Source organism: Oculina patagonica, chromosome 6 (genome assembly GCF_052425735.1).
Source record: "Oculina patagonica isolate OP01 chromosome 6, crgOcupat, whole genome shotgun sequence".
Taxonomy (NCBI): domain Eukaryota; kingdom Metazoa; phylum Cnidaria; class Anthozoa; order Scleractinia; family Oculinidae; genus Oculina; species Oculina patagonica.
This window is the reverse complement of record NC_135763.1, coordinates 35057202-35074919: the sequence shown is the minus strand read 5'-3', so window position 1 is coordinate 35074919 and position 17718 is coordinate 35057202. Positions and strand designations below refer to the sequence as shown.

The window sequence follows — 17718 nt, the reverse complement described above, 5'->3', positions numbered from 1 at the left end:
GAATTTAAAGAACTGCTATTCTGTCGTATCGAGGGCCATCCAGAACAAGGTTTCAGGGATTTTTGAAGGAAAAAAAAAGGACGGTTCCTTCAGCGACGTTATACGACATGGTTCAGTGCATGCAGTATGTTGTAGACACGTCTAGACATAAGATGTAAACACGATAAACCAAAAATAAAATACAAAATTGTGGAGTTTTCGTTACTGATTGTAAATCTTTTTGGTAGAACAAGGGATTCGATTTATTTCGGCAAACGATTTCAACCCTAAGGCAATCAGAGGTTCCGTGATCGTAAGAATGCAAACTGTAAAGGCTCCAGACGAAAATTATTCAAAATGTTGCCGTGATAACAGATTGGTGCAAAGTAAACACCTCAATCGCTTGATTTTCGCTTTTCCTTCCCGCTATCGTTTCGCTGATATCGAAGAAACGAACCTTCCTTCTATCAGTGTTTAGGTCTGCTACAATAGTTGGGGTGAGATAAAAACCGGAAAATGCAAGCTTACCTCAGTTCAAATTGTAACATGCCATCAGGCGAACGGTAACTGCAGAAACGAATTCGTTACAATTTTTGAAAATTGGCGGCAACTGGGGCAAATCGTGGCATCGGGCGCATTGGTTTTTCAATTTTTTCTATAAAAAAATCACTCATACATATTCTTCAGTACGGCAGTGAATGTTCTCAAAAAGAAAGGAATTACAATTAGTGTTTCCTTGTAAATTGGAGCGAAACGAGAACCGAATATTGTTCCGTGACCGATGGAAACCCATCATTCGTTGTTTGTGGTTTCTGCGGTCTGGAGTTCTCGCATGTGATTGGTTAAAACACAAAGAACATTCCAGACATATTTTAAGTGTTCACGCTTTAATAAGAAGGAGTGTAATTTTCCGATGACGTTAACAGTAATTTGATCCCAGGATGAATATAACTTTGTGCTGACACTGGTTATGTCGGAGTAAAAACATTTCGCTGGAGCTGCAACCGTGTTGTTCCGATACTTTGTTTGTTTCAGTTTGTTTGTTGTTATTTGTTGTAATGTTGTTGTTGTTTTTTAATCAAATTTAGGCCGGAACTCGGCTTTTTATCACTGTTTTTGTGATAAACTGCGGCGCCGTTTGATGTCCCATTAGGTCTTAGTTGACCTTGAAGGGATATGGGATATTAAAACAGTGAAATATGAATCGGAGTAAAATGTGGTGAATATTTTTCACAGTATAAAGCACTGCCAGCTCAAAAGCCCAAATCATAGTACTCAGCAGCTCAAGTGCCCTTTTCACAAGTCATAGCTCGCGTAATAAATTTAAAGTGTATTGATCAGCAAATCGAATAGATACATAGAAAGAAAGATGTAAATAAATTACAGAAGCCAGTTTTCTTAACGGAGGAATAGCTAATATCAAAACTCTGCTTGTAGACTTGAATGACTGCACTAAAAAGGCAATTCTTTACAAAACACTTCAGTTTTACGTGCTTTCGGCCAACCCAAAGGAATGAAAATTTTGCCATGGAGTTTTAGTGCTTATATTTTCCATCCGTGATAAAATTTGCACAAAATATATAACCCGGGAAAGACTCTTTAGGCTCGTGAATTTTTCAAATTTTTCTTCATTTGTTTCGGTCGCTTTCGAAACTGCAATCTCTTTTTCTTTTATCAAATATAATGCGCGTTGGCTCGGAGCCTGCTTTGGAATAAATTTATATTTTCTTCGAGTTACTGAAAATGCTTTCCGAATTTAGATTAACCAGTACACGTGTTTTTCTTTTTTTAATCAAATTCCCGACATTTTTGTCTTGTTTCCGCCAGAAAAGGTGACATCATATCATGCACATTCATTAAATTCCACTTCTCCCTTTTCCTTTCTTCCCTTGCAACACAAAAATTTACTGTGTAATGTGAAACCTTGAGCTTACTGAATCCTTCCTCCTCTGATTTAGTTTCAAATAACTGTGTCAAAACTCCCTCCACACCCGTCCTATATCGCAACCTCTCGGGTGCACGTGCAAACCCGGGTGCAAACCATATCCATATCCTGGATCAAATGCTCCCAAAAGCCTCAATTATTATTTTTTTCGATATTGAATCTTGAATAAACAGTTGACAATACCACTAATACCGTTTGATCTCACTTACCAAAACCGTTGAATGCACTGATATCGTTCACAAGTGGGCGTGTGAAAAAGCAATACAAAGCATTACTAAAGCATTTGTTACGTCATACTTCAATGCCCCTCCTATACGCCCCCTCTCACCCCCTGTAGCCTGTTCCAGGCGTTCGGTTACGTACAGGCTAACCCCCTGCCATCCTTGCAAAACCCCTGGGTCAATAAAATAGACTTATTGACAATTTTTTCTAAACATCAGAATGTTAGGAAATTTGGGATAGTTTAATTCTTAATTTAATTTCGTTCGAACAGAAAAATTATTTTGTCTAGACAATGAGTTTATAAATATTAAATGAAGATCAAATTCTTTTGCACTTCCGGTCACTTCCGGTTGATCAGTAAATTTCGATGATTCCTTCCGTAAGTTTGAAGTGTTCAGTTCATTCCATACTCCTACCTTGTCCTGAACTGGAAAAAATCGTGTACAAGAGTTACTTGCTCTACCGTAAGGAAAATAAAATCGTCAAATTAAAATTCTCTCGTTGGTTGCCTTAGGCAGTAACGGTATTTAGCACAGAAATTCTATCACAAAACACAGAAAAATTGCCTGATTTCCTTCGGTTAAGTGTTGGCTGGAAACTATATCATTAGCACGTGCATTAAGGCAATTAAAGGGTGAATTGTAGAAATTATTTGTTTTATTTAGAACTTTTATTTGCCAAAAAATAATGTTTGCATTTCCGCTTTTTGTGCATTTCCGAAGCGGTGGCTTCGAAGTGAATACCGATTGTTTTCTTGACCAATCAGAGTCCTTTATTTGTTGAACCACTGAAGTCCCGGATAACAACAGGAAACGGCTCCGAATGAAAACTCTCTGATATTGATCGAAATGCTGTAAATTTGATCCAATTTTTCCGCCAGTTAGGGCTTGTTTGAAGAAACATGGCCGAAATAGACGAATCTGAGAGGCCTTCTGTTCGTCAAGGTAAGATCTGGCGGTAAAAATAGTGAAAATCCTGGTTAAACAAACGCGATAAAAATCGTCATGTCTTCAGTTGATCGTTTGACGTTCGTTGGGTTTGTTCAGCCAGGTTCTAATTTTCATTTTATTACTGTTGAGAAACGTGTAACAGATCAAAGAATTTACCGTGTTTCATTTAGAAAGACGTTACAGAGCCATGCCATTTTATTTTCAATGGTTTGAGCCATGCCTTGTGTGGCTTCAATCATGTGAATCGAAAGAAATATTGTGGGCATATAGCTTACATGGTCTCCTCGACACATCTTCTGCAAGTTTCCGATCTCCCGGAATTATTCTATTCAAATCGGCGTATTACACAGAACAGGTATTTTCCCATGCTCCCTTTGTTTCGAAATTGTACCTGTTATCGCTGTGATATTCATAAAATTGAAGCTTCGATCATTAAGGGCGATGGATAAATTAAATCACAGCTGTTTTGCTGGTGTTGCAGCAAGCTCGCTAGCGCGAGGCGGAAAGCTTGTACTTTCAACCCTAAAAGTTTTCAAAAAATCTTAACATCATGTATCGGATATTGAGTGTCTCTTCGAAGTTAGAAGTGTGTCTGCTGTGAAACGTAATTTTTTTTCGTGCCAAGAGCTGACAGGCCAGATCCTAGCTTGTACTGAGTGCAACAAAATGTCAATAGCCGCCATTTTGTCGATGTGCCTCGATCGCTCGTGCAGCGAAGGTTTTTCCATTTTGATTAGATTAGATCGCTTCACGCACTGGGTTTAATCCCCTTTTTGTTTTGAATTATGCCTCCATAAGGAGCTTTTAGACAAAGCCAGGCGAACTAAAATAGGCGAGAAAATCAGAAAGCTGCCAAATGGAAAGAACTAGGCTTAATCGAATATTTCCGCCGCTGCTATATGAAACATAAGACACACGTACGACTTGACAGTTTTCCAAGGTCAGTTTTAACCGTACCAAATTTTAATCCTGCTCTCCGTTATAATGGTCAAAAAATATTTGAATCAATATTTCTACAGTTGATCAAGGGCAACTCTTGTGAAATTCATGTTGATATTAAAAATTTTACTGTAAATTTTCGTTAGAAGTAATTCAAGCTCCTCTTCTATTAGTTTAGAAAGTAAATATCGGCGATTAAGGTAAACCAAACAAGTGACATTTCCTTAGTTATTTTGCACTAACAAAATATTTTAGTGTAATGAAACTTGCTGATCGACTGTATCAACAAGACCACTTAATTATAAACTTACTATATTAAATGTTGTAAAATCAAAATTTTGAGAATAACAGATTTTTAAATATTAGAATAAATTGCATTTTAAACAATTTTTCACTTGAAAAATAATCTTGTCAGTTTTAGTTCCTCGGGACACAGTTTTTAAAGAAAAAATTGCTGATTTTGTTTTGAATATCTCTTTGTTCTGTTGTTTGATAATATTTCTGTGTTAATTAAAGGTCTAGGCCAAAATTGCCTTTGTACATAGGAGGTCAACTGGAGAAATTGATGCAATAAAAATTTGATTGCAAATTTAGTTGCAAATTTATACTCAGCAAGAGGTCTCCCTTCTGTGCTGAGCTAAACAAAAAGCTATTTATTAAACCACAGGCCGGCTTGAACATGTTTTTAAAAGCTTTTTCGTAAGGTGATATGAAATTACACCACCTTTGATTGCCTTTTGGTAAATCCTTGTTTCACAGCTGATTTCAGTAGATACAAAAATAATTCATTTTTGATGCATTTTGTAAGTTAAGTTAGTAATTGTTTCCACATTGTCAAAACAATGTTTTGAACAAAGACAATGCAAAAATGAAAAGAGTAGACCTTTAGGACAAAACAAAATCCTTAGAAAGCTTCATTGTTTTAAAACACAAAGCTGCCATTTTGTAGAGTTTGATGTTGTTTTGAGTACGGTAAAAAACTAACATCACTTCTTATGTTATTGCATGAGTTGTCCAAATCAAATGTTAATAATGAACAGAAATTTGATTATGAAGAATTCTTGGATAGTTTCTGATTGGGAATTCATTAGAAACCAGTTTGTGATTTCATTAGAAATTTTCAAGTAATTTAATTAATGACTTCTGTGGGAATTTTCAACTAAGTGATAGATCATTGTGTACAGCCCTGTATTTTTCCATCTTATCTGTTTATAACATCTGTTAGGCTTTTATAGGTGATAATCCCTCATAAGTCCATTAGAAAGCATTGCAAAGAATCAGTAGTAAGTGTTGCAGTTAAACCCTATAATTTAATTAACCATTTGTTGGTTATTTATATATTAACTGAAACAAACAAACAACAAGTATATCTATAAAAATTTATCCAAATTTATAAAAAATGTTAGTTCATTGTCTTTCTGTGTATGTGTTGAATTGCCTGTCTTAGGTAGGTAGGTTAAGTATCATATATTATGTAAAGTAAGGCCGAGGGGAGGGGATGTCCTGATCCCGTTTTACGTTTCAGGCCCCGCTCTTCCGCTCGCGTAACTCCACTCAGGAGCCTGTTCGCAGGCTAGTGTCATGTATACTTGAAACAGCAGAATTCACGCCTCCATCCGTATAGTTTTTGCCCTATTTTCACGCGTCACAGACTATTTTTTGCCCTTTTCACGTGTCACGCATAAACCCTTTGCACCTTCATTGCAGGGTAACCCCCAGCATTAGTTTGCTGGTACCCATTTATACACCTGGGTGGAGACAGGCACTATCATAGCAAAGTGTCCCTCCCAGGAACAGGACACAATGACCCCGGCCAGGCTCAAACTGGACCACTTGATCTGGAGTCCATCAAAATATTGCTAGTCACAGTCTTTTTACTATGTCACCCAACACATTCACTATAAAAGCTCTATCAGGCCTGTACATGTAAATTTATTGATGCTTGAAGCTTGTCACAATTTATTATTCCCTAGAATAGTAGCCAGGGGCAAGTATATTTAGCAGCAAAAGGGGACAGTTCTTCTGGGGGTAGGGGGATAAATCAAGGAAGGAATTGTTTCAAATACTTGCTCATTGGATGTCGGGGGGGGGAGAGGTGATTATTAACCAAGGGATGGACAAGGATATGCAGTATATTGTAAGCAGGCAGGGAAAGGGTTTTTTATATTATCACCTTTTAATAAGCCATACAGCGTTTGTCAGAGGCTTACTTTGAGTTTTGTTCATGTTTTCCAGTCTGTCAAGACTTCAGGGTGCGTGAAGATGGAGAATTGGCTCAGCGATTGCAAGACGAAGAATGTAATGTTAATTTACTGTCAGTAATAATTTATTTACAGTCAAACCTCTGCTTATGGACACCTCAAAAACACAGACACTTCCCCATTGCTGATGGTTCACTTGGTCCGAAGAGACGAAAATTCATACAAACACTACCTCTATAATATGGACACCTCCATAATATGGACACTTTTCCCTGTCCTGTCTGTATTTAAGAGGTTCAACTGTATATAGAAATTATAGTGTTAGTAATAGCCCAATTTTTTTGTAATAATCACCAGTTGATGATTTCTAGTTTAATACAAGTACTAAGTACTCTTTCTGTCTTGCAGTTGGGCACCATTATATCAGAAACCGCAGTGAAAGAAAAACAGTTCGCGAGGATGTCAAGGCAGCAAAGATAACTTATTTGGAAGAAGTCAGAAATGCTCAGCTCCTTCCTGATGAAGAAGTCCAAAACATGTAATAAATGTTATTTTATACTAATTTGATTTTAATATTATTAGTGTGTAATTTTCAATCATCATTGCCAGTGGACACAAGATCAATCACTGTCTGAGGTCATTAATTGTGCAGTGATGTATCTGAAAGGGAGCTTTTCCCTGGCTGAAATTTAAGCAATCAAAGACATGGGGTAATTTTAAAGATGTACAGTACCATGCATGGGGTTGTAACAAGTCAGCTTAGTTTTTTAGCCACATCCTTGATTGTGTTTGGTTTTTTTTAGCAATACTCTCTCATTACTGAGGCCCTGCCAGGGGGGTTCCCGTGTCGCTTGTCTAAATTTTAAAATGTGCCGTGTCGCTGTTTTATCGCTCTTTATGTCGCTGTCGGTAATTAAATTGAAGGAAAATTGCTTGTCCTTGTCGGAATTTAAGTTTTTCCAAAAGGGTTGTCGTTTGTCGCGATTTTATTAGTATGCTGTCGCTACTTTTTGGGCCATGTCCCTTGTCAGAATTTACCCTGGCAGGGCCTCATTACTCTCTGCCCACCTAGAAGATAATATTTAATGGGTTTGTGATGACTAACCTGTGATGGGCTAGCATCCCAGCCAGGGGGGTGTAGTCTAGCGTTTATGCTATGCAAGCTTGGCTGTCAGGTGGTTTTGGCTGCTTTGGACCAAGTGCAGTTATACCAGTTTCGTGTTAGTTTTTATATATGCATTCCTTGTAATCACTACATGTATGTGGGTATCACGTGATGTGTTATCACATCCCATCATCTAATGATTATAATTAGGGATCAGAAGTTGTTTAACTTAGTAATTTCTTGATGTTGTTTCTCTATATTCTAAGTGATTTCTTGTATATTCAACATCTGCAACACATTCATGCCGTAAACTTGCAACGTGCACTGTTTTGTGTTTGGTTGTTAACTGCAAGTGCTCTATTGAGCAGGTGTTAAGTGATATGTGCTGTTGCATGGAATTTTGATATTAGACTTTGTATAAATCACAAAACAAGCTTAAATAATATATGCAGTGATATTAATATATACACCTATGTATGGAACTGTTCTTCCCAAAGAATATGAAACATGATTTTTTTTTTTTTTTTCAAAAAAAAAATGAAACATGATATGTTAATTAGTTCAAGTTCACTTGCCAAATTAATTAATATTCAATTTTTGTTTGGTAGCAATATTGCATGACTTCGTATATTATTATTACAATATTAATTTTATTCAACTGAAGTAAAACTGAAATATTTTAAATCCAGCATTGTATGAAGGCAATTCAGCATGTTTCAGTTATTTAATATACATGTTGTTATCTCTGTCAAAAAGTAAAATGTCAAAACAAAAACTAATAAATTTCATGTGACAAAAAAATAATGAATTATCAGAATAATACTTTTTGTAAGTTAATAACCTGAATGAATGAGGGGAGCCTTTAAAAGTCACCAAATGTTTTCTTATGCCATGTTTTCACAGGTCTTTCTATTTGTTTATGTGATGCACTGGCATGAAATTTCAAGTTTGCATGACTTTCATGAAATCATTAAAATACAGTCATGCAATAACATGATATTAATTATTAATAAATTATTTATTTTTACCTTAGGGAAGAACCAGAGCAATGGCTAGCTAGAGACCTTCAGCAAAAGCTACAAAGTGAAGTGAGTAAAAACTGTGTTTTTTTTGTTTGAAATATGAGGCGACTAAAATTTAAGAGCTTTTATTTTCTTTAATTTATTGCATACATGTAATCCTTAAAATGTTGCTTTGGATTAGAGACAACCCCCGCGTCCTTAGCTCTGTGGCTGAAAGGAATCAGCATTTCTAACTGGCAGCATTCCATAAAATAAACCATTTGGGTCCAATTCATGATCATGAAAATTATCCCCCAAGCACAGCATCTTCTCTTCAGAGTTCATGGTTTTAGTTAAGTTGATTGTTATGCAATGCTTTTTTCCTCAGGAAGTAAACATTGAAAGAAGAAAGAGGGATGTAGAAACAAGGGATGAGGTTGGTTGAATGTTTAGTTTTGTAATCTAAAATTATGATCTTTTTTAAGACAGACAAAATATGATGTTACCAGAGAACTTTCTCTGTTATAAAATGTCTTGTGAAACATTGTGGAAGGCAAGACAATGAGATGGTTGGGTTTCATGCTTGTCCATTCATTAACTTGATCGTTCATTGTTAACACTAACTTTTTTAAAGTAATCTACCCTTTGAACAACTGGGCCCTGCTTATAGATCTACATGACTTGTACAGCATCCTTTTGATGGAGTCGCAAATGGCGAATTCAAGATTTTGTGAGATGGCAAGACAAGGCTTTCTTAGCCTTGCAAAAGAAATTGAGACTCTGAAATGGTGTTGAGAAAAAATTTGAGACAGCAAGACCCAGAAAATTTGACTATAAAATTCTGTGAGAGGAATATTTTTAAAACAGTTTTTTTCTTCCCCCGTTTAGGTTATTATAGTTTCTATGAAAGCAGTTCACCAAGCAATCATTGTCAAGTGCAGTCTAATGCAATAATCTTTATGTCTTTACTTTAGGAAATTGCACGACAACTGCAAGAGAAAGAAGCATTAAAACTGGAGCGTGCGAGGCAAAGAAGAATAGAGCGACAGCTAAGAGAGGAAAGGGAGGCAAAAATGCTCAAAGAAGCTATATCAGGACTTCAGGATCAAGATGAAAACCACATGAATCATCGCGAGCAAGCTGAAACACAAAGAGGTTTGAATGGTTATTTGCAACAATTGTTTCCTTTAGCTAGAATATTTTTTCTTTTAGAATTTCTTTTCCTCTTAATGTTTTCCTTTCAATTCAGACTTGGGGCGGTTTCAAGTCTGTGAAAACAATGCCTTGTTGATTTGACAGACTGTGAGGGCAATTTTCAATAGTTTTTACTTCAAAGTGCTCTTAACCATATGTGATTTATAACTTCCCAAATCCCCACAGAGTCCCACAGAAAAGATTGGGGAGAACTTCTGTGATCTTCAGCAGAAGTCAGGTTTCAAAGAAGAGCAAATTTGCATTGGAATCTATCAAACTCTGTTGGCTGTGAGAGTTTTGCTGGTTGATTAAAACTCAGTTAGAAGCTATAAAAGAGGAAGCTTAGCAAGAGTTGAAACTATTTTTACAGGTTTTTTTCAAATTGTAAATTTGCACTGGTTCTCTCAACATTATACATCAAAGTCTGAGGAATCTTTGACATAGATGGCAATTCTATTCAAGATATGTTCTTTACCAGAAATTTAAATGAGTGGGACAAACCATGAGTCTACAGTGTATGTACTTACAGTGTAGGTAACAATAATATTTTATCGTCTTTGGTGACTTGTTAATACCTATTTCATTGCAGCGCCTCCTCCAGTAGGATCTAGAAATGGTCGATCTTCTCCAGATACAGAGGACACTAAGCCCCGCCACAGTCTTGCAGGAAGAAGTAACAGTGGCACAGAGCCAGAGAACAGGTTCAGCTTGGGAGAGGGGGCTGTGGTTCAATTGCCACCCAGTGAGGGAGGGAGACTAGAGAGCGACAGAATCATCATGGCTGATGGAACAGCAATCGATCTGTTTGATGGAACAGAGGATAAAGGTGTACGGGAAAAGGCGCATAAGAGGTCACGCGAAAGACAGGATGAGGTGGGTCAATTGGTTATGATAATGTTTAATAATATGAGCAGCAGTGTTTTATCAAGTTTAAAACACGCGGCGCAGCCGAGTGTTTTAGACTTGATAAAAATATCACGAACTGCGAATTTATTGAACGGCTTAAACATCTTCTGATGTAGATCAACTCATTCTTGTACTAATATTTAGATTTGGGGTTATTTTGGCCTAGAAAATTGGACGTAAAGTTTAGCCGTGTCTTTATCAGATATAAATACACTCATTAAACATTAATTTCTTTTGTATTTTCTTAATGAATTGTTAATGAGTTTTTTGGTCAGGAATGACATAAAATTGTCCAAACCTACTCAAAGGTGCAGTGGTCTAGTGGTTAGCACATTGGACTCCAAATAGCTTTGACCAGGTCATAAACTACAAATGTATGTTCCTACTCATGACACTTAAAATTACTCTCACAGTACCTCTGTCTCAAAGGAGGCATTTATATGCGTGGCCGAGTGGTTAGAGCGCCGGACTTGAAATCCGGAGGTTCCGGGTTCAAGTCCCGTTCTGACCACTATCTGGATTTGTTCTCGGTCGTCCCGAGTTCAAATCCTCGGTCATGCTTGTAAATAGCCAACTGGTCTGCCTCCTGCCAGTTGGGATTTTTAACCATGTTATGTTTATTTAATAGATTATATTTGTTTCATATACACGGCCCCACAAGCTTCTAGCTTTAAATACAAACCGTGTATAAATAAAGTTGCTTTACCTTTTACCTTTACCTTCTCTCCACCCAAGAGTATAAATGGAAGCCGTTGAATTGTTAGGACAAAGTGACACATTCCAGAAAGGGGAAGGTGGTGGGGTACATGTAACCACGGTCAGCTTTTCTTGTGTAAAGGCTCCACTGTTGTATTAAAAGAAAATGAAGTCGTTGGTTTTGAACCAAAGAAGGCCACTCTCTATCCAATTTAAACTAAGAATAAGAAAATTGTTAATGTAATTTTTAATGTTTATTTATTATTGCTTCATTAGGAATTTGCAAGAAAACTACAAGAGGAAGAAAACAAGGTACGTTTACATGTTTTGCAACGTTTCGCGTACTTGTCAAAACACCGTTAGGCTTTTGTCTTTACGCAAGGTGAAAATCAAATTTTATTTATGTAGTAAGGTGGTAATTCATGCTGCTGTGCCTTTCTATTTTGAAAGCTTTCAAGCAAAATGGCATCTATCTAAAAGTAAAGTTGGACAAAATTCCTACCTCTTTGATTCCTGTTTCTTAGAGCGGTTTTCACTTGAGTGTCGAAAGTACTTTGCGTTTGCTTTGGTTTTGCGTTCACTACGCTTAGTGATTGGTTTAAAAATTTCGCGCCACTTTCTCGCCCAATCAGGAGTAAATCGCGACTCGCTCGCGCACGTTTTCCCGCGCTTCGTGCCAGCTACATGTATTTGCTTCGAGCTTTGATTGGTTCACTGGATTGTTTGTGTCGTTTGTGATAGGACATAGTAATTACTTTGGTTTCGGTTTTGGTTTTGGTTTTACGACACTCAATTGAAAACTGCTCTATGCACGCTGTACTTACTTAGTCCTCTCTGCACCGTGTGTCACAAAAGGCCCCAATTCTTGTTGCTCCTAAATCGATTATTGTTCTCCCTCAAATTTTGACAATACTAAAACCATATTTTGTTCTACGTTAGTTGATAGAACAAGACCGTCAGGCTGAGCACGACAGAAAGCTTGCCTTGGAATATCAGGACAGGGTATGTAATGCAATGCACCATATATTTATATACGTGATAAGGAAGAAGCTCCATAATATCGGTCTTGTATTACAGCCGTCTGCACGCATTGCGTGCCAATGGGTCTAACGCTCGATGAAGAGAAAGTAATCTATTTTGATAAATTGATTCAGAACTAAGCCATATCCTTAAAATTTCTGGTTGAAAACTAAAAAAAAAATGAACAGCACCACTAGAAACTACTGTCTACGAACGACTTACGGTTTTCATTTGTGTTTGAAGGAATTTGCAAAGGAGTTACAGAGAAGAGAGTATATTAGATTACAAAAGCTCAAGAGAGAAAGACAGCTAAGAAGAGCGCAGACAGTTCCCGCTGAAAGCACCTCTGGGAGTACAGGGGAACTCCAGGTGGGTTTTCAGTTCACGTCCTCAGTTAACAAGAACCAAATAAATGGGCAAGTCCCGAGCTTTCTCCAGCACTCAATTGGTTTGAATTTCAAACGGTAATGTTGGGCCAAGTAAGGGCCTGTTTACATGATTCCGGTATGACTTTCATTCCGGAACGAAACTCATTTCGGAATGAAGTTCGTTCTGCATTCACATGAAACAGTCGACCGGCTCAACCTAGGCGTTTTCACGTGCGTGGTTTTCGCGCGAGATCAAAAACAAAGATGGCGCGTGTTTCGCGCAAACATGTTATTGTCCCCATTTATGACCAATTCTGCAATTTTAACGAGAAATTTGACCGTAGGGCTGCTTCTTTGGGCTAAACAGGAAATACCATTACCGTTTTTCGCTCTGAGTTCAAACTGTGGCCTCCGTTTGAGGTTTCATGAGTGCGGTGTCATCTCGGAACGAAATCGTTTCGTGTTTACATGATACCAGAATGAGATGTCATTCCGGAACGAAAATTTCTTCCGGATGAAAACCGGAATGAACTCATTCCGGATGACTTGACTTTCGTCTCGGTATCATGTAAACAGATACAGAGAAATGTATGGGGATGGAATGAACTCGTTCCGGAATGAAAGTCATTCCGGAATCATGTAAACAGGCCCTTAGGTGGTAAAGTCTGCATTCGAGACGAGTGACCCATCAGACCGGAGCTTATCCCAGTTTCTGTAGCAGGAAGCGGCTTAGTCCATCGCAGGGTTACCCCCAGCATTGAATTCACCGGTACTTATTAATTTTTTACAACTGCGTGGCGAGAGGGCACTGTGAGAGTTAAGTGTCTTGCCCAAGAACATAACGCAATCACTAGAGCCAGGGCTCGAATCTGGACCACTCGATCCGGAGTGCAGGGCGCTACCGCTGTTTCAAAACATAAAAACTTCCGTGAAATGTCTTCTTTGGGAGTGAATCGCGTTATTTTTGCCGAATCTTAAAGCACCCTTGATGCAGTATAAGCTTGGCACGGGAACAGCAAGTGTCTTTACTAGACTAAGCAATTCAAAACGTCTAATTTACTATTAACTCTTTCCGTTGGCTTAATTCTATTTCAGTCGCATCAGAGACTTCCTTCGTATGAGGAATCAGTTCACAGAAACCAAATCCCCGATCTGCTGCAGGATGAGCCGTCTTTCAGAACAGAACACGACCATCAAAGAGACGACTTCGCACATCGGAAATACAGCAGCCCCGAGAGACTAGCTAGCGGGCAACGCAATGGGTCGTTTGAAAGAGAGAGAGAAAATGTACATAGGCTATCGAGAACCAGTTCCAATTCTCCTACGAGTATGCTGCTTGACAGAGAACCCCTACGATTGCCGGGCTCTGCTAACTCGTCACCTCAATCTTCGCTGGAAAGATCGGCGGAATATGACAGGCAGCACTCTCATAGGTCGTCCTCAGGTTCTTCGCATTCCTCGTCCCATGCTCAAGCTGCCCTGTCACCGACGTCCCCAGATACCCGAGAAGCGGTCTGGGAACGGCTGTACGAGGAAGGTGATGAGATACCGAATAACGCGCGGCAGCATAGAGTGTTAGAACGGCGGTCAACAGTAGCCAGCTCCGAGCCGTCCAGTCACGAGTTACTCAATAATGGCCACTTACTTAATGGAACTGACTGCAATATCGCGGAGTTTATAGATCCGACCTTCAACCGGAAGTCACAGATAAGTAACGCCGAAGAAAGCCCCACGTCCACCCTGACGGGAGCTGATTCGAAACCTAAGGTAGTGCCGCTGATACAACCACATCGCAGGCGCAGCTCTGATAAGAAGAAAAAAGAGAAAGAAAAAGAATGTAAACAACAGTGAAGAAGCGTTCATGAATTGCTAGTCATCATTGTAAAAAGGAAATGGTTTCTCACAAGATTTCTCCTTGCAGCGCGGCTTGCCAAGTTCCTAGGCCCTTTATAACGCCGCAGTCAATTCGTTTCGGGTCACATGATTAGTTCCGTTGACGTCACCGAAACGAATTCGCAGTCAAGGCCTGGGGAAAAGCCGTGCGGTCACTAGGCAACAGCGTGACCATGTCAATCAAAACAAATCGCTGGCAAGAAGAGGGCGAATATGCAACCGTAGAACATTGGTCTCCTTTACCACATGAAAAACAAATACGATTTAAAAGCTGTAGTTCAGTTTAGGAAATAGTCATTTTAGTACACGAAAGGAAAAAATTGACTCGTTAAATAACTAGTCGTAATTCACAGAGTTTTCTCTGAATAAGATATGTATTTAGGCTTGCGTTCCAGTTATACAAACTTTCTCAATCCTAAAGCTAAAATTTTCAATGCTTTTTATTACCGGAAACCATTTAAGTGCTAGCAACTATAGGCCTTATGCATGATAACGTCATATACTTAAAATTCACCACCAAGCCTCGTTTACGCGAATTATTCTCAACCCACTGCCACCTTCTTGCAGTTTTCACGTGGGTATTCTTTTCAACTTTGCTGCTTTGGGAATTCGTTCATGATAACATTTGCAAGTTTGCACTCCGACAGCGAGGCTTGGTGGTGAAACTAGCCAGTCTGACATAAACATGCATAAGGGATATTTTTATGATTGACTTGTTCGGTCATGTGACTACCCGCTGCATAAGCCCAAATGCAAACAATGAATAAAATTGATAGGTGAAGATATTAGTAAACTAAAATAAAGTTAATTGAATGGCGTTTTGGAACATAAGCACGACAAGTTAGAGTTTTACTAGCGATACTATAGAGATGCAATTCTTCAATTTAGCAATTAAGTAGAAGATAAATATTTGCTGTTGTAAATACTACAATTAGCTACTGTAACGAGTGTTAGTTATTACAAGTTAGAAAAGGTTTTTCTTGGATATCAGCCTTTTTTTTACAACAATGAGAAAGTCACTTTTTGGCAGAGAGCTTGATGGTACAGAACTTGTTCACACAGACTAGCAACCTTTTTACGTTGAACGCAAACTTTGTATCGATAACGGATGTTTAAAAAGAATTTTTATTTTTCGAAGAATCTCTGAAAACCAATGACAAGCTGTGGATGTAAAATTAATAGAATGCAAAATATAGAGTAGAGAAAAGTTTGTGACATAGAAGGCGGAAAAGAACCTTCTAAAGCTATATTTAAAATTTAGGAACATACCAAGAAGTAAAGCCAGTCCGCTAATAATATTAAAGTCTTGTGTTTTCCCCGTCACGCGCTAGTTTTAGGTTTGTTTTAGAACTTATCCTGTAGAATTTTAAGAGCCCCTATCGAAACCCATTTTGTCGGTCTCCCCTCCCAAATTCAGCTCGCTTGACCTAGTGTTTGACAAGCAGATTAATTAATTAACTAATTAATTAATGAGAGTGCGAAATGAATAAAAGTTTAAAACATTAGCTGGTGTTGTAGTATTTTTGTACACTGAGCTCTGTTTTCGTAAATTTATGTCCCAAGATTAATTGTTGAAAGATTGTCACTTTACTCAAAAACAGTACCTTGGCTTCAATAGACCTTTCCCGCGTTCCACTTCAGTGCATACATTTCTTGTATTTTTGTCCGCCCATATCTCGACTTGGCGCCATTGTTAGTTGGAATGCAAGAAAAGGTCTATATGATTGCAACGTTTTCCACAAACATCCTCTCAATTTTTGAAAATTGTACAAAATTAAAATTGCCTGTCTTGCTTATTTCATTAACAGCTCTTATTGAACGTTTTTTCCTCGAACTCTTTGGGAGACCGGAAAAGTTATAATTTCAGTAGAACGCAGGTCACGTGATCCCCGCTTGGCTCATGTAAGAAAAGATTCTTAAAAGGTATGGACCATAATATTTTTGAGAAGAGGGGGTGTTGGGCAATTTTTCTGAGTAACTCTTATTTTGCAGCTTCCAGTTGTGCGAGATTTTATTATGGCTCATGGTCATATCGTCACTGTTGAGCCTTGCGACGATATGACCATGAGCCATAATAAGGGAGGGGGGGGATTGAGCACTTACCCCTTAAAAATTCCTTTACACTAAAAACAGAAAAAGAATCTTACAAAACGAAACACTTAAAAGAAATATTACAACAAGCCAAAACAAAATAATGACGGCGGGATGGTTGATTCGCAGGAATTTCTCTCCCCCACCGGCCACCCCTCGGGAAAATCATTCTGTTTGTTCAATTACAAGTTTAAATTGGCCTAGTGATTTGATTTGGGGTCCAAATGCTACTTTGGCGAGCGCGAATTTACCTCGCCCAATCATCACGCTTCGCTCAGAGAGAATTGTAAGAAAAAATTTTGCCTTGCAGTAACTGCAGTGCTAACGTGTAACCAATAAACGCAAGGTTGACGGAGTACTATTAATTGCGTGAAAAAAATAGAGACAATGTATGAACTACTTGCCTACATGTTTACGCAAGTCGTTCATACAGTTGTATCTAAAAAATTTTACGCACGTAAAGGCACGTAAAAAATACGCGTCAGTGGAAATCTACCTTTACTCTCAACCTCTTTCCCAGGGCCCAGGGCGCTTCTCTCTTCAGAGCGCTCTGAAGGAAAAAGCGCACTGGGGACGAGGTTGCCTTACTGTGAAAAATTAAGCAGAGTAAGAGGTGCAAATACATCATTTGGCCCTGCGTATTTTTGAAGGAACATTAAAGGAATGATGAAATAGGTCATTTCCGCGTTTACTTTACCTTTGTGTCAAAGACAGTTCCGGTGCCAAACCGTTTCATTAGAAAACGAGTTCGTTTTTATGCAAATCAAACAAAAATTATATAATAACCTGAATATAACACCAGTCCCCAGCTGTTTGATCAGCCCCGCATTTAAAGTTTGTTTATTAAGTCTACTGCTGATCCTGATCTACACCAAGATCCGGCTACAATTTGCTCCTGTTTGTCAGAGTGGTCCTTGCATAGTTACAGAAGTCCCTCAAATCAGAGTTGTCGGCAAAGTTTTTCAAACTCGCGGGGCCATAACAAAGCAAATTTGAGTAAATAATACGCCAAGCATCGTTCACCTTTCGAAGCATTTAACTGCGCTAAACAAGCTTGAAGACTGAACAGTGAATTATTCGAGAAATCATCGCGTTCTGTATGAAAGTGTTTGACCGATGTTGTACAATTGGAAGACGCCACGGGAAAAATGAATGGCGGTTGATCACTTACAGATTTGAACAACTTTCCAAATCGGAATAAAGGTTAG

General features: G+C 38.4%; 1 protein-coding gene across 1 annotated transcript; it reads left to right on the top strand.

Annotated features, from left to right (window-relative positions):
- Positions 1 to 2922: 2922 nt before the first annotated feature.
- LOC144657016 (uncharacterized) lies at positions 2923 to 15924 on the top strand. The gene is made up of 11 exons (XM_078517297.1): positions 2923 to 3090; positions 6271 to 6333; positions 6645 to 6774; positions 8375 to 8429; positions 8731 to 8778; positions 9317 to 9497; positions 10126 to 10409; positions 11415 to 11450; positions 12078 to 12140; positions 12402 to 12527; positions 13622 to 15924. Exons 1-11 carry the CDS (start codon positions 3048 to 3050, stop codon positions 14375 to 14377), a joined length of 1785 nt encoding a protein of 594 aa, XP_078373423.1. The 5' UTR covers positions 2923 to 3047; the 3' UTR covers positions 14378 to 15924.
- The last annotated feature ends 1794 nt before the right edge of the window (positions 15925 to 17718 follow it).